Source organism: Eulemur rufifrons, chromosome 2, assembly GCF_041146395.1.
Source record: "Eulemur rufifrons isolate Redbay chromosome 2, OSU_ERuf_1, whole genome shotgun sequence".
NCBI lineage: Eukaryota > Metazoa > Chordata > Mammalia > Primates > Lemuridae > Eulemur > Eulemur rufifrons.
In genome coordinates, this window is record NC_090984.1 from 92,365,482 (window position 1) to 92,392,769 (window position 27,288).

At 36.7% G+C, this 27,288-nt stretch overlaps 1 protein-coding gene across 2 annotated transcripts in view; it reads left to right on the forward strand.

Moving 5' to 3' along the window:
• SYNE2 (spectrin repeat containing nuclear envelope protein 2) overlaps positions 1–27,288 on the forward strand; it is a 256,293-nt gene that overhangs the window by 40,189 nt on the left and 188,816 nt on the right. For both annotated transcript variants that reach the window (XM_069487386.1, XM_069487397.1), the window contains exons 10-27: positions 2,418–2,555; positions 5,784–5,948; positions 6,559–6,671; positions 7,527–7,689; positions 9,068–9,146; positions 9,402–9,589; positions 10,973–11,137; positions 12,360–12,503; positions 13,782–13,955; positions 16,568–16,726; positions 17,018–17,191; positions 19,806–19,940; positions 20,932–21,090; positions 23,032–23,243; positions 23,390–23,480; positions 24,331–24,449; positions 24,674–24,800; positions 26,306–26,463. In XM_069487386.1, coding sequence (XP_069343487.1) covers positions 2,418–2,555; positions 5,784–5,948; positions 6,559–6,671; positions 7,527–7,689; positions 9,068–9,146; positions 9,402–9,589; positions 10,973–11,137; positions 12,360–12,503; positions 13,782–13,955; positions 16,568–16,726; positions 17,018–17,191; positions 19,806–19,940; positions 20,932–21,090; positions 23,032–23,243; positions 23,390–23,480; positions 24,331–24,449; positions 24,674–24,800; positions 26,306–26,463 — 2,663 coding nt within the window. The remainder of the gene's footprint in view (positions 1–2,417; positions 2,556–5,783; positions 5,949–6,558; positions 6,672–7,526; positions 7,690–9,067; positions 9,147–9,401; positions 9,590–10,972; positions 11,138–12,359; positions 12,504–13,781; positions 13,956–16,567; positions 16,727–17,017; positions 17,192–19,805; positions 19,941–20,931; positions 21,091–23,031; positions 23,244–23,389; positions 23,481–24,330; positions 24,450–24,673; positions 24,801–26,305; positions 26,464–27,288) is intronic.

A 27,288-nucleotide genomic window follows, 5' to 3' on the forward strand; every position in this document is an offset into this window, starting at 1 on the left:
AAGGCTGAATTCTAAAACTGTTCTTCTGAAACTGTTTCTTTTTTGAGACAGAGTCTCACTCTGTCTCCCTGGCTAGAGTGCAGTGGTGTCATCATAGCTCACTGTAACCTCAAACTCCTGGGCTCAAGCCTCAGCTTCCTGAGTAGCTGGGACTACAGGTGTGAGCTACTGTGCTCAGCCTTCTGAAACTTTAATGTGCATTTGAGTCACTGGCTAATCTTGTTAAAATGCAGTCTGATTCAGTAGTTCTGGGGCATGGCCTGAGATTCTGCATTTCTAACAAGGTCCCAAGTGATATTGATGCTGCTGGTCCTTGGAATACCTTGAGCAGCCTGGTTCTAGAGCAGGGATTGGCAAACTGTGGCCTGTGGGCTCTGACACCTGTTTTTCTTTTTTTTTTTTCTTTGTTGAGACAGAGTCTCACTTTGTTGCCCAGGCTAGAGTGAGTGCCATGGCGTCCGCTTAGCTCACAGCAACCTCAGACTCCTCGGCTTAAGCGATCCTACTGCCTCAGCCTCCCGAGTAGCTGGGACTACAGGCATGCGCCACCATGCCCGGCTAATTTTTCTATATATATATTTTTAGTTGTCCATATAATTTCTTTCTATTTTTAGTAGAGACGGGGTCTCGCTCTTGCTCAGGCTGGTCTCGAACTCCTGAGCTCGAGCAATCCACCCGCCTCGGCCTCCCAGAGTGCTAGGATTACAGGCATGAGCCACCGCGCCCGGCCTGACACCTGTTTTTTAAATAAAATGTTATTGGAACAGAGCTCTGCCCATTTACATGTTGTCTGCAGCTACTTTCACACTGCAACCCCAGAGCTGAGTGGTTGAGATAGACTGCATAGTCATTAGAGCCTAAGCTGTTTTTTCTCTTGCCCCTTTCAGTGCAAGTTCTCCAATCCCTAGCTTAGAGCAGAACATGCTTTTCAGAATGAATATTGAATCAAAGAAAAATCAGGAAATCAGTAATGAGTCTGGTTATCCCAGAAGTACAGTACAGGGCCTCAGCCAAGGAGTTCTTTGGGGGAATTAAGACAACTGTTATTATCACCATATATAGAACATATGCTATGGAATAGGCACTTTACTGATAAACACTTTATATGTTAAAAACATCTTGCTGAGTTTGGTATTGTTATTCTAGTTTTGCAAGTGAAGATAATGAGGCTCAGAGGGACTCAGGGATTTATCTAATGTCATGTACCTACTGAAAGGTGGTGGTGGGATTTGACTAGAAGTCCAGCTTCAAAGCCCTAGCTCTTCTTACATCCTGATGCTTCTTCAGGATAAGTAGTTATTCCATGTAGAACATTGAAAAAGACTAACAGGAGACCACCCATTGTCTATGCACTTCTGTGCTTCTACCAGTTCTCTGGCGTGAATAAGCTAGAGATACTGTCTTGCGCCTACGCAGCTCTTAGCACCCCTAGGTGTCCATCTCCCTGTCTGTTAAGTGAGGGGATGGGATGAGTCCAGCTTTCCGACTCTAGCATCATTGGATCGTGTGACTTGTGGGCCATCCCATCCTTGTTGGTTTGGAGCCGTGGGGAAGGAAGGGATCAGACAGTCTCATCTTCCTTTGGTCTGAGCTGCATAGGCTTCCTGTGCTTCTTCCCCCTTAGCTCCTGTCTGAGATTTTTTTATTGACAAGATGCTCAGTGGAACAATGGAAGTGCATTGTTCTCACATAAGTCTTTGATTTAATAATGTATCACAGATTCATGTTTCTTAAATAGAAGGCTTTGTGAAGTTATAATCAGACAGAATTAAAGTAATTATCACTTGGTTTGCTCATAAAATTTAATTTAAAATGCTGTCAGTAATTATGAATAACATTTTAAATAATATTTATGAAATTGATAACTCTCAAATACCAATATTTCACATACGTATGAACCAAGAAAAGCTTGTTTATTAAATTTTTGAAGGTGGAGACAAAGTGTTTTTTAAAAGTTTGTATTAAATGAATTGGGAAGAATTGGCTCAAGCTCAGTTAATCATAAACACTTCAAAAATCATTTATATACATGATGACTGCTGTCATAGAATTTTCACATCCATTCATTCTTATTTTGTTGTGAACACATATTTGGGAAGGACAAACTCATATTTCCCATGGGGCTTCATGATCTGTCCTCTATAGCCAGGTGGCCTCGCTGCTCCATTCCAGTAGAAATCCAATGATACCGACATGAGACACAGCTGAGCAAGACCCGTGTCATTATGCTGGCACCCAGGTTGTCGTAGTGCACTCAAGAAAGAGACCAGATCAGAGAGCGGATACTGGATTCAGGGGATTTTACCTTTAAGTGAAAACTTAAATATAACCTACAGTGAAAGCCCTCAAAATGTATGACAGATTACCTTTTATAATGGAATTAAATATTTCAGTCTTTAAAATACTCTTAATTATAGAGCCTGCTGTCCTTTATGGAGTCCTTTGATGAAGAAAAGAAATCTTTTTTGGACGTTCTGTCGATAAAAAGGAATCCGGATAAGCTGGATGAAGATCAGTTACAGTTGAGAGAAGCCTGGGATAGCCTCGAGTACCAGGTTACCGTTACGTTTATTTTCAGTGTTCTTTGTTTTGTTAGATGAAGACCCATCAAGTGGTGATGCCCATTGCATTGTCAGCCCCTGCTCTGATCACTGCTTTGAAATCGACTCTTGTAAAGGATAAGAGCTGTCTGTGCCGGGTCCTCCGCAAAGTGGAAGTCAAGGAAGAAGACATTGTCTGTATAGTTCAGACTGTTCCAGGCCACAGAGACCTGGCCTAATTTTGCTCAATATGAAAAAATTACCCCAAATAATGAGAAAAACCATAAAAAGAACAATTTTGCAAAATTAGGTGGTGCAAATTGATAGTAGCCTGGAAAACCATTCCTTAGTCAGGTAGACTGCAGCTCATTTTCTTGGTATGGCAAAATGAGACATGCTAACTTTAAAGTTAGCACTTGCATAAAAAGTTCATACCATCTAGACAGTTTCTGGTTCAATAGTTTGAGAACAGAGATATCTCAAAGCATCATAATAGTAAATGGTTTCATTTTTTTTGCCGTAGAAAATGGCAACGTTATGTTGTTTTGACCTGATAAGATCTTATATACATTTTCAGCCAAATTGAAAAGTAATTGTCTAAAAAAGGAAGTGTGGAACCAGTTTTCTATGTTAAGAGAGAAAGGAGAGGAATGAAAGATAAACATCGCTTTCTGTTTACCCTCTTCTGACTGCTACATGAATACTGAGTGCAGCCCTGAGTCAGAAAGCATGAGTTTGGTTTCATTTAAAATATTCTTTTGTTTGTGCAAAGAATAATAGTTGGATTAGAGGTGTTGTTCTTAGTTCTTAGCCTCTTTAACTCAATCCTTTATCGATTTTCTGGCTTATTTTTTATTTTGTGGCAAATGTACAAATGATTAGATATAATAAAAGCAAATGCTGACTTGTTTATATTAAATTTCACAATAATGAAAACATTTTTTCATTCTTTTTCCAGCTGGAGACTTGATGGCATATAGTTCATGATGTCAGATTGTACAATTATCTTTACCACATGCCTTTTGAGAAAGTAACCTTGCAAGGCAAGAAAAACAAAACAAAATGGAAAAACAGTAATATTTAATGCTTCTATTTTATGAATAATTCCATTTGACTCCCTTAAAGGAGCCCAGCTTTGTCCTCATTTTGTATACTCTAGGTAGTTGGTAAATGTCTTTTGGATATTTACTTTGTATGTAACAAGCACCCAATAAATGTTTTTCAGTGAATTAATGATGAATTAAGTATCTCATATACAGATTTTGCATACTCTTTCCTTATTTAAAAACAATTTAAGAATAGTAACAGTTCATTTAGTAGAACTAGGTAACAGAAAGAAAATATAGACTTAAGACCATTACTTTCATTAAAGAAAGTTATTTGAGTGAAACAAATTTTGATTTGTTCTTGATCTTCTTAGGGCTGTCTTTGGAATGAGAATACCACAAAAGTGATGAAAGTTATGTGAGTTTGGGTAAAAAGTCACATTCTTAATGGGGTTGTCAGGGAAGGAAGTGGCCTTGGAGCTGGAGTTTTACTTTGTCTAAGATTTCCAGACATTGGCTAGGCCTGGTGGCTCACGCCTATAATCTGAGCACTTTGGGAAGCTGATGTGGGAGGATCACTTGAGGAGTTCGAGACTAGCCTGGGCAAATAATTAGATATAATAAAAGCAAATACTAAGTTGTTCATATTAAAGTTCACAAGAATGAAAACATTTTGCCCGTCTCTACAAAATATCGAAAAACTAGCCAGTCATTCTGGTGCATGGCTGTAGTCCCAGCTACCTGGTAGGCTAAGGTAGGAAAATCCCTTGTGCCCAGGAGCTCAAGACTGCAGTGAGCTATGATCATACCACTGCACTCTAGCCTGGGTGACAGAGAAAAAGAAAAGAATTCTGGACATCAGTGTAGAGTTGGTGTTCTTCTGAGGTCCTCCCCAAGCTCCTCTGCCTGGCTTTGTTATGTCACTTACCACACTTTAGTGTAACTGTGTTCTTGTCTGCTGCTTTGGATAGGCAGCTCAGGCAAGAGCTGTGGCTTTTATTTATCTGGTTGACCCTCTGATGCCGGGTTTCGTTTAAACTTACTCTTTCATTTGTACACTGCACATGGGTCTGGGCAAGGTCCTGCTCTTGTTTTTATTCATTTGCTTTAATTGTGTGTTTATTTCCTTTTATACCCATACCTTCTTTCCATTCCCCTTTTGCCTTAGGCCACGATTTTGATGTGTTTAATCTATATCTTTTGTTTTATATGTTTTTGCAAAATATGTATTGAATTTATGTGTATGTGTATTTTTAAGTTGTGTAAATTGAGGTTATATGTTGTTTCTTACTTTTATTTTTGAGCACAATGGATTTAAGGTGCTTCTGTGTCGCCATGTGTGCCTCTAATTTGTTCCTAACTGCTACACAGTACTGTGTGGTGGGCGACTGCCACATGTCCCCTCTGTACTCCAGAAGCCTCCTGTATCTTTACCCCTAGTTCTTAGCATAATTGGTTATTCGTAAATATTTGCTCAATGCATGAATGAATGAATGATTGGTGAGTGAGGTTGTTTTTTAAAAGGCCCCATACTTTGGCAAAAGAGTGAGTGAGTTTTGATGATGCTTAGGAGCGGGGGCAATCCAGATAGAAGGGGCAGCGAAGGCCAGGACATGAGAGTACAGAGCGTTTGGAGAAACAAGTGGTCATACATACATGTATGCGTGGGGGGGGGGGTGCTGAGGAAGGAGGCCGTGTGCCTGCCTTGAGGGGGACTGTGGTGAAGGACAGATGTTCAGGAGATATGGTAGAGATATCTCATGTGAGTATATGGTAAGGGCTAATGAGGAATATAATCTATAAATCTGTGTGGAAGGTATAGTTGTAAAGTCAGAGAACACAGGACACAGCACACAGCTTTCAGATGGTGGTTTTTCAATACGACAGTCCATCCTTGCTTAGACGTGTACCTTAAATATTTCAAATGCCACCCCCCACACCTTATCATGGATTTATCAAAACATTTGTTTTTTCTTATGCTCTCTGTTCCTACAGCTTTTGAACAAAGTATGTTCCTGATCAGCAAGTAGCGAAATGATGTTTAAAGAAGTTTATCCATTGATAAAGATTTCCTTGACAGATGGTTCACATTTATCAGTCTTGGCTTTCAGAGAAAATGTATAGAATCAAACCTACTGTATGTGAAGAAATAAACTAGAAAAGTTCTACTACTGAGAGACACCTTCCTTTCTTTCAGATTAACGCATGGAAAACCCAGCTGAATTATGCCTTGCCCCTCCAGCTCAGCGAGATCGAAGCGTGGCTCCAGGACGTGGAGCAGCTCAAGGCTGAGGATTTGCCAGCCTCCGGGGATTGCTCTGCCCCTGTGACTCTGACACAAGAGAAAATGACTCTATTCAAGGTGGGAAAAGAAAAAGATGTGGAAAAATCTATGCTTTGTTAGGGATTATTCTTGAGGAAGACTTTGTCCTAGAAAGAAGAGAAGAAAATACTGTGGGTATCTGAGAATGGTTTAGAATGATTCCCTTGGAAATTTTGGGGACCTGGAAGATACTGTCACATTCATGACCCCTTGCGCTAGTTTCGGGTTGAGACAAGAATGAATATGAATAGAGTTCTGAAGCAACTTTAAAATCTGACAAAAAAGAAAAAGGCCAGGTGGTGAGGGGGAGACTGGTTTAAAATGTGGGAGATTGGGTTCTCACTAAAATGGCATAAAGGAATTTGATATGGGAGATTTATAGCAGTTGAGCCCACAAAGGAAGGGAAAATACACCAGAAAACAAAAGATTTTGATAATGGTTTTAGCAAAGAAATTGCAGTCTGCCTCTCCGTAAAATGTTTCAGTTTAAAACATTTATGATGAAAATATTTATTCACAAGATCTTAGTTAAAAGAAAGGGGCTTTAGAATTTTTTTGAAAAAAGGTTTAACACTAATGAGATTAATAAACCCTCAATTATAGTGTTTGGCAATAAATCTGGTTTATGTCATGCTAAATTTCTTTTCAGAGTCTGATGGATAGATTTGACTGTTACTCGAACGTTCTCCTTACATTTGAAAATAGAGATGAAAAACATTTGCCATTGGTACCACCTAACAAATTGGAGGAAATGAAAAGACGGTTTGTAACACTACCATTTCACAGCTGCTGGTACTGTTCGTGTTTGAGCACTAACATTGTGCTACAGGGACCACAAAACACAGACTTTTCGATGATTTCTGACAAGTATTCTCCTTTAAGTCTTGATAACAGTGTCTTCATGTTTTATGTAATAATAACATTCTTTCATGCTTAACATACTTCCTTCTTTATTGAATGATAGGATATGGTGAAGGGAAAAGTTCTGGATTTAGAGTTAGAAACTGAGCTCTGTTACTCTCTTTTTGAGCATGTTTCCTCATTTGTAAATGTAGGGTAATGATACCCTGTACATATCTTAGAAGGATCTTGGATCAACTGAGGGGTAGTATATGAAAAGCACTTTATAAACTGTAAAATGCTGTAAATATAGAGATTATTTAACTGATAGTTATCCTCATTATCTTCTCTTTTCTCATTACTCATAAGCAATTTATTAGAATAAGAAGAGGGTGTTAGCCTTAATAAAGTTAAAAAACTGTTAATATATAAACTTTTAAACTACAGTTTTATTAAGTTATACAGAAGTTTTCAATTTTAGTAAACTATTTTGTAGATCAACACTTTATTACAAGATTTCTCAATAGGGGAATAGTTTCTTCAGAAAATGTTCTGTTTTTGCTGTTTTCACCTTAGCAATGGTTGTTTTGTATCTAGCCACAATATTTATTTTACACTGTTTAGAAAAGAAAAAAAAAAAGACTTGAGGATACTTCTGAATTCCATGTGTTTAAAAGAAAAAGTTGAAGCCCCCAAATTTTTTAAAGTGCTGAACAGATTTTTCACATTTGGTCAATAATATTAAGTTAAATTTTAAACCTGCATGTTGTTTTCCAGAATCAACAACATTTCGGGGGAAAAATTCATTCTACTTCTAGAATTTCATTACTATAAGTACTCAGTGCTTGGTTTGCTAGATGAAGTGAAATCAAAATTAGATGTTTGGAACATTAAATACGGGAACAAAGACTCTGTGGAATTACTGCTGGAAGACTGGCATGTAAGCTGTTTTATTTCCTGTCTTAGGCAACTATTTTTCACCTCTGAGAGCTGGATTTGCATTTTTCCTTGGTGTGATTTCCCATTAACTCTTCAAGTTTTAAAGATAGGGTTTCTCGGTAGCTTTCATTAGCTTAAATATTGTTTGAAGAAGAGAATTATAGGTAGTCAAATTGCAGGCATAGGGAAGAGTAAGAAAGAGAAAACAGCATTTTTTTACCACCCCAGGGAAAATTAAGAGTTAAATAGGCCGATTAATTTAATAGAGAAAGTTTCAATGTTTTCTCCATTCAAAATTCCTTCATTCATTTACTTAAGTCATGCTTAATAATTTTTTCCCTTTCTGATCATGAGTTCATTCGTTGATTATATTTTTCTTACAACATTTTGACCTTAGCCTCTCTTGAGTTTTAGTAGTTAGGAAAACAATATTTTTTGTTTTCTCTTGAGGCTTTGTTTTTTTTGGCCTTAGATCTTCCATTTTATAGGACAAAAATGTTTCAATTGATTTAACTTTAAGTGTGTTCACCTCTAAATTAAAACTAAAGCATCACAGAAATGTCACCAATGTCACTTCTACACTTAGGCCTTATCTGTCTTTCTGTTTTCCTCTTTTTGGAAATGAGGGGGAAAAAAGAAAAATCGAAGACTGTAAATTGCATTGCAAACATTGAAAAACGTGATGAAGAGAAATTTATTTACAATTTATGATTTAAATACTGTATGTTTCCAAATAGGAAGCATAAATGTAATTCTAAACTAGACTAGATTTTGAATATTTTTAGTTCTTTTGCCATGTTTGCATTTTCATTTTTATATTTAAAGAATCATATTATTGGCACGTCTAAATATACAGTAAATAAGAGTTTTGAATTAGCTCAGTATTTTTCCAGGGCAGAATTTGGTTAATAGTAGTTTCTGAAATGTTTTTGTGTGATAGATGATATCTGTTTATACCATACTTTAATATATCTAATAAAAATTACTCAATATAACACATGAAATAAGAGCAACTAATACAATTATGCAATATTAATAAAAAATGTGAAATAGGAGATTTTGAAATTGCTATAAATACTTAACTTGCCTTTTACCACAAGAGGGAAGCCATTGTAGAACCATATCACCACGTTAAGACAAACTTTATCTGATGTCATACCTATATAGTGTATAGGTATCTCAGATCTCCTAGATCTTAACTATCCTTCTTCATGGACTGCTCTTCCTCTTTTCCTACCAGATATGTAGTATTAAAGCCCTAAAGACATTTTGGTAACTATGAGTTTCTTCAATATCTATGTCACTGTCTGGATTTCCTGGTACATTTTTAAAAGTAAAAATTGTCAATATGTTTTTTTTTTTCCTTCCCCGCACCCCAGGAATTTATTGAAGAAAAAGAGTTCCTAGTTCAGCTTGATACTTCTTTTCAAAAATGTGAAGAAATTTATAAGAATTTGGGTAAAGTAGTTCAGTTACTTTTTGATGGAATGACCATCACTTAAAAATGACATTTTATCTGTTTTGCTTTCTTTAATGTTTTAGAAATTAGTTTTATATGCATGTTTTCCTTGGAAAATTCTTGCCTTCACATTTAATATTGTCAGAGTACATATTATTTTGCCGCTGTCAATTAATATACAAATATTTTTAACAGTATTTCATTAATAAGAAACCATTTTCTAAGATTATTTTCTTGTTTTGTTAATATTATAGCTGGAGAACATCAGAATATTGGGAAACAATATATGATGGTGAAATATAATGTTTGTATGTATAGAAAAAATGTTTATAATGTGAAGTCTACTCTACAAAAAGTTCTGGAGTGTTGGACTACCTATGTGGAAAACCTTCGCTTACTAAAGGCTTGTTTTGAGGAGACAAAGAAGGATCAAATTAAAGAGGTATTTGCAGTCTAATGATACCTGCTCAATTTTACCTTTTAATTTTGTTTTGTTTGGAGACCCTCATTTTCAATCCAAAGATGAGAGTCCAAAGAAGTGTAAACATGTGTTTTGGAAAATTCTCTGAAGCCTTGGAAAGAATTTAGCTTGTTCCCCATATAATTGCCAAAAGGAAGTTTTCTCCACATGGGTTTTATACATATATACATAGACACACACAGATCTTTACTGAGCTATAGTTTACATACACAGTATAGCATTTGGGAGATATTTTGCTAAGCTTTCTGGAGAGGAAATAAAAGACATATTAGTCAAAGTTCATGTAGGGTGAAAAAAAATAAAAGACATAATATACTCGGTAGCTTATAGACACATTTAAAATAAACTACTGTCTAAAAAGTTTTATTTTTCCATTTGGTTGAAACCTTTCAGCTCTAAGAGCTTCCTGAGTTTCTAGACGAGGAAAATCAAAATACTTTAGGCTTATGTGGAGAGATGAAAAAAAAAAGTCAATGTAATTCCTTATTTTTTTCATTTGTTGTTCATATAATAATCTGTTTTATGATTATCTGAGGTAGATTTTCTTTCATTTGTTTTTCTCTGTTGCAAATGGATGTAGATAGCCTTTTAGAATTGGAACTAAAATACTCAACAGAAAATAGGTTATTTGAATGAAAGTAAAATTTGTGATAAGTGTATGAGTGCACAAAAAGAGCATTTTAAGGGTTAGTGAGTCATTACTTCTCCTTGGCACTTTTATATTGATACTAGAAATTCAAGTCTTAGGCTTCTGATAATTCTTTCATCTTTAAAGGTCTTCTATTAAAATATACATAACTCTGAGACAAATAACACTCTAAGCCTGCAATTCCCAAACTCTGCTGGGATGCCACAGGCTACCGAAGAGAACTAAGAGAACTTACAGGATACTCTAAATTTTGAGGGAGACAAGGCAACATCGATATCTTGGATACTATGCTACTGCTAAGTTGTTGGCATAACTGCTTAAAAATGGAAACTGTTAGATAATTCTTCTGGGCCTAGGGACTTTGTGAAAAAAATTACTGACACATTAAGGGTGCCATGAACTGAACAGGTTTGAAAACCTTTGCTGTAAGCTCATCAGCCACTTAGAAAGATAGATCAGATGCTCCCCAAAAATCCAGAGCCAGGAGTAATGATGGACAAGTGTCACCTGCCATTTACTGATTAGGGGCGAAGAGCTGGACCAACAGGAATGGTAGAAGCCTAAGGCGAGAGTCAGAGTCTCTGTAAAAACTGTCACACTCACTTTTGCTTAGAACTAGCCTTGGTAGATATCCATTATGGATGATAGACAAATATTATGTCATTAAAATATTATATTGATTATATGTTATGTAGGTTCCCTTTGAGACACTATCCCAATGGAGTCTAGAACATACTACTTTAAATGAAGCAGGTGATTTCCTAATTGAAGTCAGCAACGATGCGGTCGGATCATCTATTTCTAAGGAACTGAGAAGGCTGAATAAAAGATGGAGAAAGCTTATTTCAAAAACTCAGCTTGTAAGTTCTTTTGATTGGTTACAGCTTTATTTAGATGTAATTCACATACCCCATAATTCATTCGTTTTAAGTGTATAACTCATTGGTTTTTAGCATATTCACAGAGTTGTGTGGTCATCGTCATAATCCATTTTAGAATGTTTTCATCACTTTATAAAGAAAGCCAGTACCCGTCAGCAGTCACTCCCCATTTCTTCCCAAACCCTAGCCCTAGGCAACTACTAATCCACTTTCTGTTTCTATAGATTTGCCTAGTTTGGACATTTCATATAATGGAATTATACAATATGTGGTCTATTGTGACTGGCCTATTTCACTTTGCATGATGTTTTCAAAGTTCATCCACATTATAATACTTAATTCCTTCTTATTGGTGAATAGTAATCCATTGTATAGATAAATTTTGTTCATCCATTCAATAGCTGGTGCACACTTGAGTTCTTTCCACTTTTCTGGCCATTATGAACAATGCAGCTATGAACATTCATGTACAAGTTTTTGTGTAAACATATGTTTTCTTTTCTCTTGAGTGTATACCTAAGACAGCTTTACAATAAACAGTTTTCTTGTTGAAATTTATTTACCATTAAAGAATAGTATAAGCATTGTTTTGCCTACTAGATTTCAGGCTCCTTGGGAACATACACTGAGCCTTATTTATCTCCGTATTTAGCACAAAGCCTCATAAAAGCAGACTTTTAATAAATATTTTTTGAACTTAAATTATTCTATTTCTTATTCTTTTTTATTTTTATTTTTTTTGAGACAGGATCTCACTCTGTTGTCAGGCTAGAGTGCAGTGGTGTCATCATAGCTCACTGTAACGTCAAACTCCTGGGCTCAAGTGATCCTCCTGCCTCAGCCTCCTGAGTAGCTACAAGCATGTGCCACCATGCCTGGCTAAATTTTTTGCTTTTTGTAGAGACAGAGTTGCACTATGTTGCTCAGGCTGGTTTGCAACTCCTGGCCTCAAATGATCCACCCACTTCAGCCTCCCAAAGTGTTAAGATTACTGGCGTGGGCCAGTGCGCCCAACCTTTTCCTTATTCTCAATGATTTGAGACTTAAGTGTTTTGTTGGAAATGCCCATATTTTATAACGTTGCTGCTAGATGATAAATCCTAAACACATATTTGAATATATTATATCCACTTACTTTTGTAATATATATTAGATAAAAATAAAAATGAGCATTAAATTTCAGGAAATTAATTTTTTACAGGAAATGAAACTACCACTTAAAAAACAGGATCGGCCCATTTTTGACAATTCTGGAAATACTCTGTCTAAAGAAGGAAAACCAACTGTTGATTTTTTGGTAGACATGTCAATAGAACTTCCTGAATATCACTATCAGAATATAAAGGTAAAGTGGTCATACTCTGTATATTTCATTTGCACATAGAAATAATTTAACTTTGCTATAAAAAAAAATCATATTGTTGAGACAATGGTAAGTGTATGGATTACTAGATAACATTTAAAGTGTGATCATTTTCTAGGCAAACCCTTACGTGGTTTCCTACATTAAGTGATCTTTAGCACGAAAGTCTACTTACTTCACTTACTGTCTCTTCCCCCACTGTGGAGCTCCACAGGCACACAGAAGCAGTCATGACTTCCCAGCAGTGTAAATTTGAGTTGATATTTTCTTGAGATTACTTTTGACTAGTGCTCAGAAATTGTCTAACTTTAGGCCAGACCCTGGCCTCTTTGTGTCTTGCTTCCTTTCTGTAAAATGGGGGGAAATATATCTTTCTTCGTTGTTTTTTGGGGTAATTTGGAGGATGACTTTAGATTATAGGTAAGAATATGGAAAAGGAACAAAAAAAAGCAAAAAGTCATACACGCGTAAGACATAATACCTATGGTTTTGTAAATGTGCCTCTTTTAGAATAACAACATATACAGCTTTACTTAAAGTAATTTTTATCTGGCTTTGGCTAGTTGCCATGATGGAATTTTGTGTTTTCCCACCATAGGAATGCCTACTCAAGAGAATCTGGAAAGATCTGAATTTATGCAGTATGCTTTAGAATACTGTACTCTTCTGATGCATTTAAAAATGTGATCTGATTAAAAACAACTTTAAGAATGTATCTATGTACCCTGTGAATATATGCAATTATAATTTGCCAATATACAATAACAGAAGAATATATCTATCATGTAAAGCTATATGGTATTATCAACCTGTAGAATACTGAGAAATTATTAATGGGAAAAGATAATTTTGTTGAAATTTGATTCTGAATTTCTTCTTGATATTTTAAAACTATTATTACTAATAGCTGCATTTAATTAAATTGTATATGAGTTTTAGAAATGTGTTAAATGTGTTAGATTAAAGATTAGAAAATTAGGATATTGCCTTTATAATCTTCCTACCTATAAAATGGAGATAATATGATGAAACTGGTAAGAATGATATTATAATTAAGAAAACATGAACAAACCTTTTAACTTGTAAAGTGATACATACAATCATAAAGTGTTATCATTGTTGTCCAAAAACTAGATCTTATATTTAGAATATGTTGAATTAGCACTCTTCAGTAAAGAAAAAGGTGTAAGTTTTTGGTATGGAATATTATTTTATAATGTACATGTTGGCATTTTCATAGTGATAATTTGAATGTTGTAGGCTGGGGAAGAACATGAAAAAGAACATGAAGAATTCATAGGGCAACTAAAAGTTGCTGAAGAGGTTGAAAAACTCATTAGACAAGTGGAAACCTGGGAGGCAGAAACCAAATCTGTTTTGGATCTTCTGAGACATGAAGATGATGTGGATACCTCAATGGAAGAATCTTTGCAGGTATGAGTGTCATCGGTGCAGGTATGAGGCCATCATGCCTGGCCTCATTTGTGTTTTTTAAGACTGAGTTGTGTTTTTATACTCTATTAAGAGAGTATTTTTGTGGTTGTGGATTTATGTTTTAAGATCAATAAAAAGTTTTAAAGTAAATAGTAATAAACCTACAGTTTAAATCTTCTTTGTTAGGAGTTTTAAAAAAATGCATGGATTCGTCTCCCTGGATCATTTGCTGTGATTTTGCTTGAAGACAGAGGATAAATTAGGAGACAACTTATGATATACCCTATGAGTATTAAGCTCTGGGACTAATTTTCCCAGCTATAGAATGGGGATTAAAATATTCTCTTGCATCAGAGGGCAATGAGGGATGAGTGAGTGAGTTCAGTCACATATAGCTCAGTGCAGTGTGAATATAAGAGATTATATAATCTATGCTTTGAAACTTCATCTACTGATTAAGCCACTTTCCTCTCCTTACTTGATGCTAGGAGGATGACTAATGTTGTTAGAACTCCATTCTGTCTTTATTCTCAGGCAATTAACTCATTGAAAGGCAATGAGGCAAGAGTGTGTTTTAATATTACTTTGTTCTCCTGGGAAAGGAGTTATCATTGAGCTTTTTACTGAGTTCCAGCTCAACTATAAAACCTACAGAGCATGTCATAAATTACAACAACATGGGAAGTCCCTGGAATAAAAGAGCATTTACATAATTTTTCTAAGCCTACTTTTCTGAAAGGTGTACCTTTCAGCATTTTGTGTTTTCATTGTTTATAAGAATGATAGTTTTTATTGCTTTGAAAATATTATATAAATGTATCATGCCATCTGCCAATGCTTTTCTGATTTTATTTTATATATTTATTTGCTCTATCTAGAATTTATTTTAATGAAAAAAATAAGATAGAAATTCAATATTTAAAAATTATTTTTAAAATAGTATTTTTTAATTTAAAATTATTTAAAAATATTTTCAAAACAGTAAAAATGATTCCTCTTATAAACAGTAAAAATATAAATATATGAAAATATACTTCTATTAAGAAAGAATTAAGTAGATCTCTATCGGATCAAAATATATTCTTAAGTAAGAAATGTAAGTTGCTGAAAATATGGATAATATGTTCTCATTTGTATATGTGGGGTTTTTTTGTTTTTGTTGTTGTTGTTATTGTTTGCCTTTTTTTTTTTTTTGAGTCAGGGTCTCACTTTGTTGCCAGGCTGATCTTGATCTCCTTGCCTCAAGTGATCCTCCCACCTTGGCCTCCCAAAGTACTGGAATTACAGGCTTGAGCCACCATGCCTGCCCTCATTTGTGTTTTTTAAGACTGAGTTGTGTTTTTATACTCTATGCATTTACATTCATAGAAAAATACCTATCAGGATATACAAATAACTGACTCAGTCTGACTTGATTCTGCATGATGCCCAGCTCCTAGTATAGCTCCTGGTACATAGTAGACATAAAATAAATATTTCTTAAATGAGCTTGTAAATGATTGATTAAATGACAGCTAAGAAGAGGATGGGAGAGAAGAGGAATGTTTTCTTTACATGCTGCAACTTTTAGTTTTTTGGTTTTTTTTTTTACAAGAGCTTTTTTGTTACTTTTATAATTAAAAAGAGGGAAAAATGGAAATTATATATGAATGTGCTAATTTCAGAATATTAAAATCACTATAATTCCACTGCCCTAAGAAAATTAATATCAACATTTACATTGCTGGTATCATACAATATAATTTTTGTATTTTCATACTCATGCCACCCTGAGTTGTAATTAAAAAATTATTTTTTGCAAACTTGAAAACTGAAAAGTGGTATCTCATTATTTTAATTTGTACTTATTACATGTAAGATTTAACTATCTTTCATATATTTATTAGATATTTGTTTCTGTGAATTATTCTTGTAGTTTTAGAATTTTCTTTAGGATCTTGGTATTTTTCTTACTGAATTTTACAAGCTCTTTGAATTATGATCCTTTTTTATTTTTGTAGCAAATATTTTTACCAGGTTGTTGACTTTTAAGTTGTTTATTTTATTTTGCATCAGAGGTTTTTAAAATTTATGTAGCCATGTCTGTCTTTGCTGTTATGCCTGCTGTCCACACCCAGACAGCAGATTGATTTTCATGGATAATGTCATCTTTTTGTCATTTCATATTTTTTATGTAACTTTCTGATCTATCTGGACTTTGTTTTTCCTATATAGTATAAAGCAAAGTTCTAAAAAGATTATTTTCCAATAGCCGTTTCCTTCAGTAACACTTATTGAATTCCCTTCGGTGATAAATTGACTTAGAACAACTTCATTTTAACGTTTCTTACTATTCTTTCAACTCATTTTCTTTCTATTGACGTTGTATTACTTCTAGTCTTTATTTTATTGATATGCTTACTATATAAAGAATAATCTGTAAAAGAACATGTTCAGAATCTGTATTAAAAAATAACAAAATGAATTTTTGAGATAACATTTTTCAGAATACAAATTTGCCTAATTTTGGATAAATAATGAACTTCTTTGGTTTCCTGATGGGATTGTTACAATTAATGTTTAATACATAATCAGAATGTTCATTGTGATCTCACTTCAATTTGTTTTTGCAGCATCTTATTGCCAAAGGCTCTATGTATGATGAGCTTATGGCTAGAGCGGAGGATACTTTACAAATGGATATACAAAGTGTTTCAAGCCCGGAGTCCCTCCAACATGTTATCAAGGCTGGGCTTCAGATAAAGATTCAAGAAGCTAAAGAGAAAGTCCAGGTCTCTTTTTTAATATTCCCTATTTAATAAATCTCTTCTTTAAAACTGAGCGGTCTGTGGGTGGGTAAGCTAGCCCTTTAGTTTAGAAATATTTTGTAAAATGTTACTTTTGCATTATATTTTATTTCTTTGTAATTTATAGCATATTGGCAAATGTGAATATAATAAATCAGATATTCCTTTGTCTAGTGGGAAAATTTGAGTTGCTACTCAAAGAAAATATATATTAACTTATGAATTTACTAAAATGTTGGGCCAGGTGTTAATTTGAGAATTTTTTTGTCTTTGCAGATCAATGTAGCAAAACTTGCTGCAGTGTTGAAGAGCTCAGCTGACATTTCTCCAGAAGTGGATGTCAGGCTGAAGATGGAAGAATCACTGAAGGAAGTTGAATCATATATTACAAGGGCTGAGCAGTTACTTGGGCAAAGAGAGAGCCCTGGTGGACTCATTTCAAAATATAAGGTGGGAATCTTTTCAGCCATCAAGTGTAGGATATTTATTATTAGCTACCTATCTTGTTTGAAATCACGATGTTTCCTTCACTGTAATGATATACAAAGTTACCATAACTTTAAAAAGTTTCCCAGTATCATACATTGTTCCCCTGAGACTATTAAAAATAAATATTCAAATGGAGACATTTTTAATTCAAATTTTTTTTTTTTTTTTTTTTTTTTTTTTTGAGACAGAGTCTCACTCTGTTGCCCAGGCTAGAGTGAGTGCCGTGGCGTCAGCCTAGCTCACAGCAACCTCAAACTCCTGAGCTCAAGTGATCCTCCTGTCTCAGCCTCCCGAGTAGCTGGGACTACAGGCATGCGCCACCATACCCGGCTAATTTTTTCTATATATATATTTTAGCTGTCCATATAATTTCTTTCTATTTTTAGTAGAGGTGGGGTCTCGCTCTTGCTCAGGCTGGTCTCGAACTCCTGAGCTCAAACGATCCGCCCACCTCGGCCTCCCAGAGTGCTAGGATTACAGGCGTGAGCCACCGCGCCCGGCCTTTAATTCAAATTTTATTATGGATCTGCTGAATGTCCTCAGTGATACAGTATAAAAAAGCACAGCTGACTCTAGGACATGGAACGAGAATTTAATTTCTCTGGCCTTTTTATTTGTGAAATGGGCATAATAATTCCAGCCATATCCAGCTGCCAGATTTGTTGTGAGGCTTTAAATGAAAAATAGGGAACGTGAAGGCATTTTGCATAGTTCAAATTTTCTGAATGTAAAAGAATGCTATTATTATTAAAATGCTTTGGTAAGAGTTATTTACAGACATATACTCATCTGTAGGTAAAGACTAATAATGCTGTTTTGTATGGGGACAGTTTCAGGTTGGTTTTTTCATGGTTTGATAGGCAGTTGGTTGCAGCTTAAGATGGAACCAAACCAGAGACTCACTATTAATTAACACTGTTGGAGATGCTAGGGCATTGGAAGCAAAGCTAAACAGTGTCTCCTCCCTGGGACACATTGGAGAGGTAGAATAGTATGTGCCCTGTTGTTTGTTTACTTATTCAGCTTTTAGCATACTTATCAAACACTTAAAATGAGCTGGGCATTTTAAGCTGCTCCCACGCTTTATGAACAGGAGGGACTCTCTCTAGCCTCTCTTCATGTCACTTCTGGGCCTCAACCCTATTTTTGCTTCCTGGATTATTAACCACACTGGAACCTGTTATATCAGCCATTTCATCATTGCTTTTCCCATGACCTTAAAAGCCCTCACCTGCTTGATCTTACGCTGTTTGTACTTGGCTGGCCTCCAGTATCGACCAATTCCCTCCATCTTTTTCCCCCACTTTGCTCCCAGGATACTGAGGGTGCTGAATTGACCTTAAGAATCAGTGGTTCTTTTAAATAATCACTAGGCTGGATTTCAGGAGGGCAGATATGATCTGTTCAGGAAAGAGAAAAGGAAAAATAATAGAGGCTTCATCTTTACCAGAAAGGAGTTGAGGTGTCCATCCTCATCCGTTTTCCTCACCATCTTTTGGATCCCCCCTTCTTTGCCTCTGGCCTTTAGTGCAGTGGATACATTTTCACAGCAGAAGCAAGGTCCCTGCCCTGCCAGGGATTGCCCTGAGACCCCTGGGACTCCATGGACACGTGGCTGTGGGAGCGCCCTGCTGGCCTGCAAGGCTAGGGTGTCCCCTAGGTCGGAGTCAGGCGTTCCTCAGGAGCCCTCAGAGGAGGACCTGGAGCTCAGCGTGGTGCCCCACCTGCAGCAAGCCCGTATCATTTAATGCACGTGTAATGAGGGAATGAACAAATTGCTTCTCCCCGGGAATAACTGTCGTCTTCTCTTTCCTATAGGTTTTCTGCTTTTTCACAGGCCCCAACCTATTTTTTCACGCTGTCATTCACGAGTTTCCTAGGCTAGGTTTCTGCTCCCGTGGAGTGTGCCAGGGAAGGAGCAGACACATCCCTGGCAAGGCTGTCCCATCCCTGGCTACATACTGCTACTCCTTCCCTGGGGCGGGACTGCCAACACAGTTGGCCCTGGGCAAAAGTTTGAACTTGATGGTCAGATAATGTGGGCTTCTGGCAGCACAACTCTGCTTTGCACAATAGTGCATAACTGCCTATTAGCCCTCCTGTGAATTTTGTCATATTGCAACACTAGTCTCTAGCACGTGCTGCTACGCTCGTCATTTTGTATTGCTTGTGAAGTACGGTTGTCTGCTCAATACTTAAGAACTTTAGAGGAAACATTGCCAGTGGCTCATTACCCTATACAATAAGCCTTTTAATTTTTTTTATCAAAGGGCCAACAAACATCATTTTGAATGTCATGAAGGGGTCTTAATCTGGGCCTCAACTATGTAACTATATTTGAATAATAAATATTTTGCAACTCTTTTCAAAAGAATTCAGAAGGTCCAAAAGGGATATCAACCTCAATTTACAAAGAGAAGTCTCCATAAATCTTCAAATAGCCTTCAGAGACTCCCTTCTTAGTTCTACCTGTTACAAAGACAGACCAAATTAGCTTTGAGGATTTGGCAATAGAATGAGGTTTCTATGGTCTTATTTGCTTTTTTTGTTTAATGCTTTTTTTTTTTTTCCTTAGGAGGCACTAATAATTTCTAATACTAAAAGTCTGACCAAGTATTTGAAAGCTGTTGAAGAGCTAAAAAATAATGCAACTGAGGATGTAAGGCTATCTTTGGAAGAAAAGAGTAGCGCCATCTGTGCCAAGTGGGAGGTAAGAACATGCTATGTACCTGGGGCTGATGCTTGTAGGTGGGATCCTGGGCCTGTTTGTTGTTAGACTCATTCCTGGGGTTCCCCTGATGGGCTGACCCCTGCAGGCTGCGATCCCAGGTTTCCTACGCAGTTTCATGGCAGAATAGGCGTAGGCTGTGGTGCCAGGCAAACCCCGAGTCAGCAAGGCTTAATTTTAGGAGCCTCACTGATAAAACGGGAATAACACCACCTAATCCTGTAGGCAGGATTGTTGCAAGGATTTATGTAAAGCATCTACCACTGAGATTGTGTTCTGATAATTAATGGTAATTAATATTAAAATGTATAATTAATGAATTATAGTTGAATTTTAAGTGTATGTGTGCATATATCTATATGTATATGTAATTGAATTAAGTGCTGTTAAGGGTACTCCTAAAATGCTTTTTAAAATAAACTTTTAAATTTTATTTTAATTTCATAGTTTTAAATTTATAGAATTATTGCATACTTGCTACAGAGAGTTCCAGTATACCCCATGCCCAGGTTCTTCTATTAACATCACACATTAGTTAGTATAGTACCTTTGACACAATTAATGGGCCAATATTGATACATTATTATTAACTAAAGTTTGTACTTTGTTCACATTTTCACAGTTTTCCCCTAATGTTCCTCTTGCCGGGATACACAGTAGATTTACTTATGTCTCCTTTGGCTCAGATACGTGTTTTGCATATAGTTTCTTCCCATCTGTAGCTTGTCTTTTCGTTTTCTTAAGTGTCTTTCACAGCGAAAATACATTTTTAGTTGTTAAAATTAAAAAAATATATATGTTTATGGGTCTGGGATGTTTTAAAACACTCTTCCTAAAGATTTATGGGTAAATGAGAATATCACTTAAGCTCTATTTCTGTCCTTTTGTTTTTATACATATTTTTATTGTTGCTACAAATACTTTTTCAGTGTGTTCTGTTCCCACAGCTAATATAGTCCTTTGTTTCTTGCAGTCTCTTCATCATGAACTGTCTTTGTATATTCAACAACTAAAAATAGGTATTGAAAAAGGAAAGCTTAGTGACAACATTTTAAAACTTGAAAAGCAAATAAATAAAGAAAAGAAACTTATTCGTAGAGGAAGGACCAAGGGTCTCATCAAAGAACATGAGGTACAACAGCTTCTTTCCACAGAAATTTTGTCATCGTTTTGGGGTTTACCTTAAATAGTTGTGTATGCCTTTAGCCTAGGATTAAATCTGCTCCGAAAATTCCTCTAGCTCTCTCGTCCTCTGGGATTATCACTTCTGTGGTTCAAGCTCTCACTAGAGCCTGTGCTCTACTTTTTAGAAGTGAGAAAAGTCATCACTGAGTTAATATTTCATGATTTCCCTTAGTGTGACTCACTGGCCTTTGTCCTGAGACTCTCTTGGTCACAAATGTGTGGACGGTTACCAAAGTACCTACAGTTGCTTTTGTTAGGACACAGTGTCCTCAGAAGCACAGCTTTTGTGCAAACTAGCAAATCAGGATATAAAGTAACTGGGGCACATCTAATGATCTCTTTTTGGTCTCCATCCTATTTAATATTTGATTGTTTTTATATATTTGACAGTAGTGACCCCTGTTTTCATTTCTAACTTTCTACTGCTGTGACTCTTCCAATATCAGTCTCTTTTGCTATTATATATAATACATAAAATTGGCAGTGGAGCTGGGCACAGTGGCTCATGCTTATAATCTTAGCACTCTGGGAGGCCAAGGTGGGTGGACTGTTTGAGGCCAGGAGTTCAAGACCAGCCTGAGCAAGAGCAAGACCCCACCTCTACAAAAAAATAGAAAAATTAGCTGGGCGTGATGGCTCATGCCTATAGTTCTGGCTACTTGGGAGGCTGGGGCAGGAGGATGGTTTGAGTCCAGGAGTTTGAGGCTGCAGTGAGTTATGATAATGACACTGCACTCCAGCCTGGGCGACAGAGTGAGACTGTCTCAAAAAAAAAAAAAAATTGAGTTTGGCAGTGGGTCCTTCTTTTTAGTGTCCTTCACAAATTTCCCTTCTTTATTCTGTTACCTTAATGTTTTGATTTGGGGAGTGGTGTCCATTTTTGACTAATTTTCTGCTTCCTGTAGGTGATTTTATATGCTCTGGGGTTTTACCCGCCTCCTTTGCACTGACAGTACCTTAATCTTTCCAGCCGAATCCTTTCACCTGAGTTCCATGTTCTATTTGATGTCATGGGTATTTTTCAGAGACCTCAAATTCAGCATGTCCTAAACGGAACCAATAATATCTCCTCTGAAACGTTGCCTCCTTTTATATTCTGTGTCTTGGTTATGAAAGGGGTTGCTGTCTCCAAATGCCCCCCTCTTCCTTTCCCTCCCTCCCACTCAGCCTTAATGGAGTCTGTTGCCAAGTCCCAGCTGGTACTCTTCAGAGCGGCTGCTTCCTTTCCTCCCTTTCCGCTTGTGGTGCCACCTACCTACGCCAGGGCTGTTGTCTCAGTATGAGGATGGTGGCATCCTCTCCCACACCCACCATCAGAGTTATCCTTTTGAGCCTTTGATATGTGGATCTTATGTCTCTGGCTCGCCATGTCCCTCAGGACAACTCCAAACTTCTTAGAAGACCACTCAGTTCCTTCACAGTCTGGCCCCGGGACCCCCCTTTAGGACCCCACATGGGACTCCTGGTTCTTCCAGAACATCTGGGGGCTTTTCATCTTCTTGAGGATTCTTCTGGATCCTTCTTGGAAATGTCCTCTCTCCCCTTTTACTTGGAGAACTCGTACTTGTTCCTTCTGCATCCAGCTCACATGGTTTCCTCTCGTGAGGAGGGTTTCTCTGTCTCCTTAAGGCAGGTGGGGTCTCTAGCATAGCACCTTTCACACCACGTGCTGGTTATTTGTGTGTTTGTGTTACTGAACTGCTAATTCCTGTAGGGCTGACCTCCTCATCTTTTTTCCTCCAGTGCCTGCTGTCATACCAGGCACCCAGTAGATGGCCTGTGAAAGAATGCGTTGTTAACGTCACACACATCTGTTCGTTTCTAATCCTTATGGAATAATCATGTAAACTCATCTGAAGCACATTTCCTGCCTTACTTCTTCAATTAGGCTTGCTTTTCCGAGGACGGCATTCGGTACCAGCTTCATCACCACATGGATGTCCTGCGGGAGCTGTGCAAAGAGCTGACTTCACAGAAGAGTCAGCAAGAAGTGCAGAGAGCACTCAAAGATTATGAACAAAAGACAGAACGACTTCTGAAATGCGCTTCCGAGATTCACACGGCGCTGCAGCCCACGATGGCAGGCCCGTCGAAAAACGAGCTCCTCCTTCATAAGAACAGCTCTGCTTCAGGGTAAAATGAGATGAAGCCTTTCGCAAAATCAAATGACATTAGGCATTATTTATTCTCTTTTAAGTTTCATTTTTCTTACTCTACTTTAATATGCAATTTGGATTCCTTCCTAGGGGGACCACGACCACATCTGAGAACAGAGGAAGGGATTTCCACAGTGAGGGGCCATTTGCAAAATCAGATAACCAGCCATCACCCGAAAAGGTGGTACATGTGGATAATGTGTTTTAGAAGTAAACCCAATGGAAAGGCCAGGGGGACAACAATCCACTTCTCATTAATTAAGTGTTGGTTTTAATTATCTGATTGTTTTCATCAACTGAGAATACCTGCTTACATAATGCAAGGAAGACTGATTTTCAAAGAATTGGGATGCAATGAACCAAAGCTATAGCGAGCATAACCTCATCTTCCTCTGAGTATACAAACAGTTCTTTCAGACAGAGACCGTTCTGGAGCATTATGAATGCACACTGTGTACCTTGCTATGGAGGGTAGGAGAGGTTCAGCTTGAGCTGCACACATGCCTCAGTTTCAGTGAGATGAACAAGTTCATTTATTGTTTACTTTTTCCTTTTCCTCATTATCATATATTTTACTTTCTTCGGGAATTAAATTTTCTAAACTCTTGAAGTCTAGGTAATTTGGCACTTACTGTATATCTGCCCAAGACTGCCAGTCAGAATGTGCGAGGTGGGGAAGGAACAAGGTGTGTTTGTTTTCAGAAGTTTTTCTCCTATGTGTCGGGCTTGTGTCTACTTTTGACTGTCTGCCTACTTTACGGCCATGTGGTCTCAGGCAGGAACAACATTTAGGGCCTGGGAGAGTCTTTTACCGTGCTGTCATACCAATTAGAAGGTGAGACTCAGTCTAATAAATCTCCACTGTCCTATGGGAAGACTTTTCTCAGAGCTGAGACGTCTCAAAAAAATTGTATTCTGTCTTGGTTTGGGATATAAAGAATCGATATATCCTTGAGCATAAGGCATTTATCTTTTCCCAGTAATTAAGTATGTTTAAGATAGTATGTTTACTGTTTCACATATTTGCTTAGGCAGTGGAACCAATTTCGAATTTTAACCTGGCATCAGAGTTAGAGCCTCAACAAGAAGAAAGCATTACAAAGACGTACGAGAAGGATCACAGTGCATCTGTAAATACTTTACTAGAGAGGTAAGCTCTTTTTAAACAGCTGGAAAATCCATCAAAAATCTTTCATGAATGCAAACATATTATGCTTTTTAGTAGTTTTGTTTCCCTTTAGTCTAGCATGTGGTCCAGTAACTTAAACAGAAATCCCATGGGATTTCTTCGTGTACAATTGACACTAATTAAAAAAATTTTTGTCTTATTTTAAAAATTAAGTACTATAATGTTGCATTTAATTTTTTTCTCAGGTATGATACACACAAAGAGATTCTTGAACTACACCTGCAAAACAATGCATTCAGGATTACTTCTGATTTCTCTACTGAAAAGGAAAGGAGTAGTTCTTGTCTGCAGGATAAACTGACAGATCTACAGGTAATTACTAAAAATATTATTTTTCTGGTTATCTCTTTTGTTAGAAAATACTACTACCATGGGCATAGACATCACCATTTTTGTTGAGATCACATATGCTAAATGTTTCCAAACAACTCTCTATGTTGGTTTGCATTTCGAATATCACCTTATTCCAGAAAGTGATTTGCTTTCAGGTACTAAACCGACGAAAGACTCTGATGCAGGATCCTAATTTATTGCCTGTGTTCTAGTCTGGTACTGCAGATATTGTGGCTTGAAAAGGTTTTTTTTTGTTTGTTTGTTTGCTTTTGTGCGTAGGGGCTTCAGATGAATTAGTCAAAAACACATTTGCAGGCACTTTCAACCTGATCCTTAGTTGCTCCAAAATTAACAAACCAGTGACTCTGAATATTAGTTTTAGTCATTTATCATCTTGGTGAGATTGTCACATCGTCTAAAAGTTCTGTGCACCAATTGTTGACTGTCTGATGTTGGGCATTAAGGGGCAGACAGTGGAGGTGTTTTTACTCTAAATGATGGGTCATCTTCCTGCAGAGGAAGTATTGCAATCCTCAGGAGCAAGAGAAAGAATAATCTATCAGTGGTGGGTACACACATCATAAGCTCTACAAATAAGTGTCTTCCTAATTTTGAAGATTATCTGTGCATTGCAGCGTAGCATTTTTGTTGCATGCTTGTGAGTGCACTCGAGTGAACCCTCGCAGGTGGAGAAAAGGGCCCTGGGTGGCTCCTACAGTGTCCCCTCTTATATTCTAGCTTCCTTCATTTTATTGTGACAGGTCTCAGTCACACTCTACTATCTGGCTCCTCTCTACTTTTCATCTGATATGCAAAATTAATGTGTTAAAATCCCTATCGTTCAAGTGATGGATTTATCATGTTTTCATCACAATTAAGAAACTATCTGGAGACCTTTCCCCAGTGACTCAATAATGAGCTGGTTAGAAAGTTGTACTAATCTTTGGGGAAAGTGAAGAACAAATTACACTACTGATCTCTCAGTAGGATTCTGTAGCAGTGCCTTTAAAGAAATAATAAAAGCACAAAATACGGAGGTGGCATAGTATAGAATTATAGGTATTAATTATAGATCATAAGCTAATTTCATTCACTTCTTGTTTGTATAGAAACAGTTTTGGTTCACTCTAATTTTCTTTTGGATGGTAACAAAAATTTACTATATAGAGAAAATAGATTATCTGTTCTTATGTCTATTTGTATCTCTCTAAATTGTATTCTGTGTCTCTACCTTAGGGGAAGGGAGTTTGGATACCATTGACAGCTGTATTGTCAACTGCCTTGACTTCATTGAGTGGGTCCTCTGAGAGCATAGTTAATGTCATTATTTCCTAAAGGATAGTTCACTTGTAGGTGGTTGGAAGATATTTTGAAACATTTTCGGAACACGTTGTGTTTGCTCCCACAGTTGGCGACTGTCTCATTTTGTAAGAATTGTGCCTATTACCCATTAGTTGATACATTAATTTATATGTTTTATCCAGGCCTTAAAAAATGAAACTGATGCTTGCTGGAAAGAGTTTGAAATCACTTCATCGCAGTTAGAAAATCTTGTGAGTGACGAAAAGAAGCCTTGTATAGTTAAAGACAGAGACAGATTAAAGGGAAAGGAAAGAGAGCTTCAGATGACACTTAATGCCAGGTAAAATTCTGAGATATGTTAGCCATGAATTTAATAAATTTGCTAAATTTTAAAATGATCTTTTAAGCAAAGCTATTACCATACTGAGTGTGTTATTTTATTTAAATGTCTCAACAACCATAAGAGAGGTTACCATTATGATTGCCATTTTAGTGAGAAGGAAAATGTTACTCAGGTTAAATAATACAACCAGGCCATACTAGTAACTAGAGACTTAAATGGACTTTAAGGTCTGACAGGTTCCTAAGGCCATTGAAGAGGCACACTCTTCCCACTGACTCCTCTTGGACATGAATTTGGCCAGGTCACATAACCTTTCTGCGCAGTGGTTTCTTCATTTCTGAAACGAGAGCGGTGTCATTACCCCATATACATTGGCGATATATAGCTAGGACATGTTCCCATTTTATGTAGGAAGAAACTGAGGCACAGAGTCAATATATCACCTCTCCATATGCACACATCTCAATTTATCACCAGTAGTGCCCGTTCTTTGAACTTCATTGTATTTCCAAATAACAAATTATCCCATAATTATAATCAAATAATTACGTGGTTTCTTAGTCATCAGTGTGAAGTTAGATTACATTCAATATTTTTATTTCAAAGAAAGGGAAAGCCTTTGCTTTTTCCAAAGGTTTGGTATGTTTCACAATTTTCCATTCAGTGTGATATCTGTTAAACTGTTAAGACTGCTTGGATATTGAGACACTTTTGAGAGTGAAAGGAGAAATCATTAGTAATGATCTGTACATAGTAATATATATATTTTTATGGAATAATTATATTCTTGGTTAAATAATGGTGTTACTGTGTTTTGTAGGA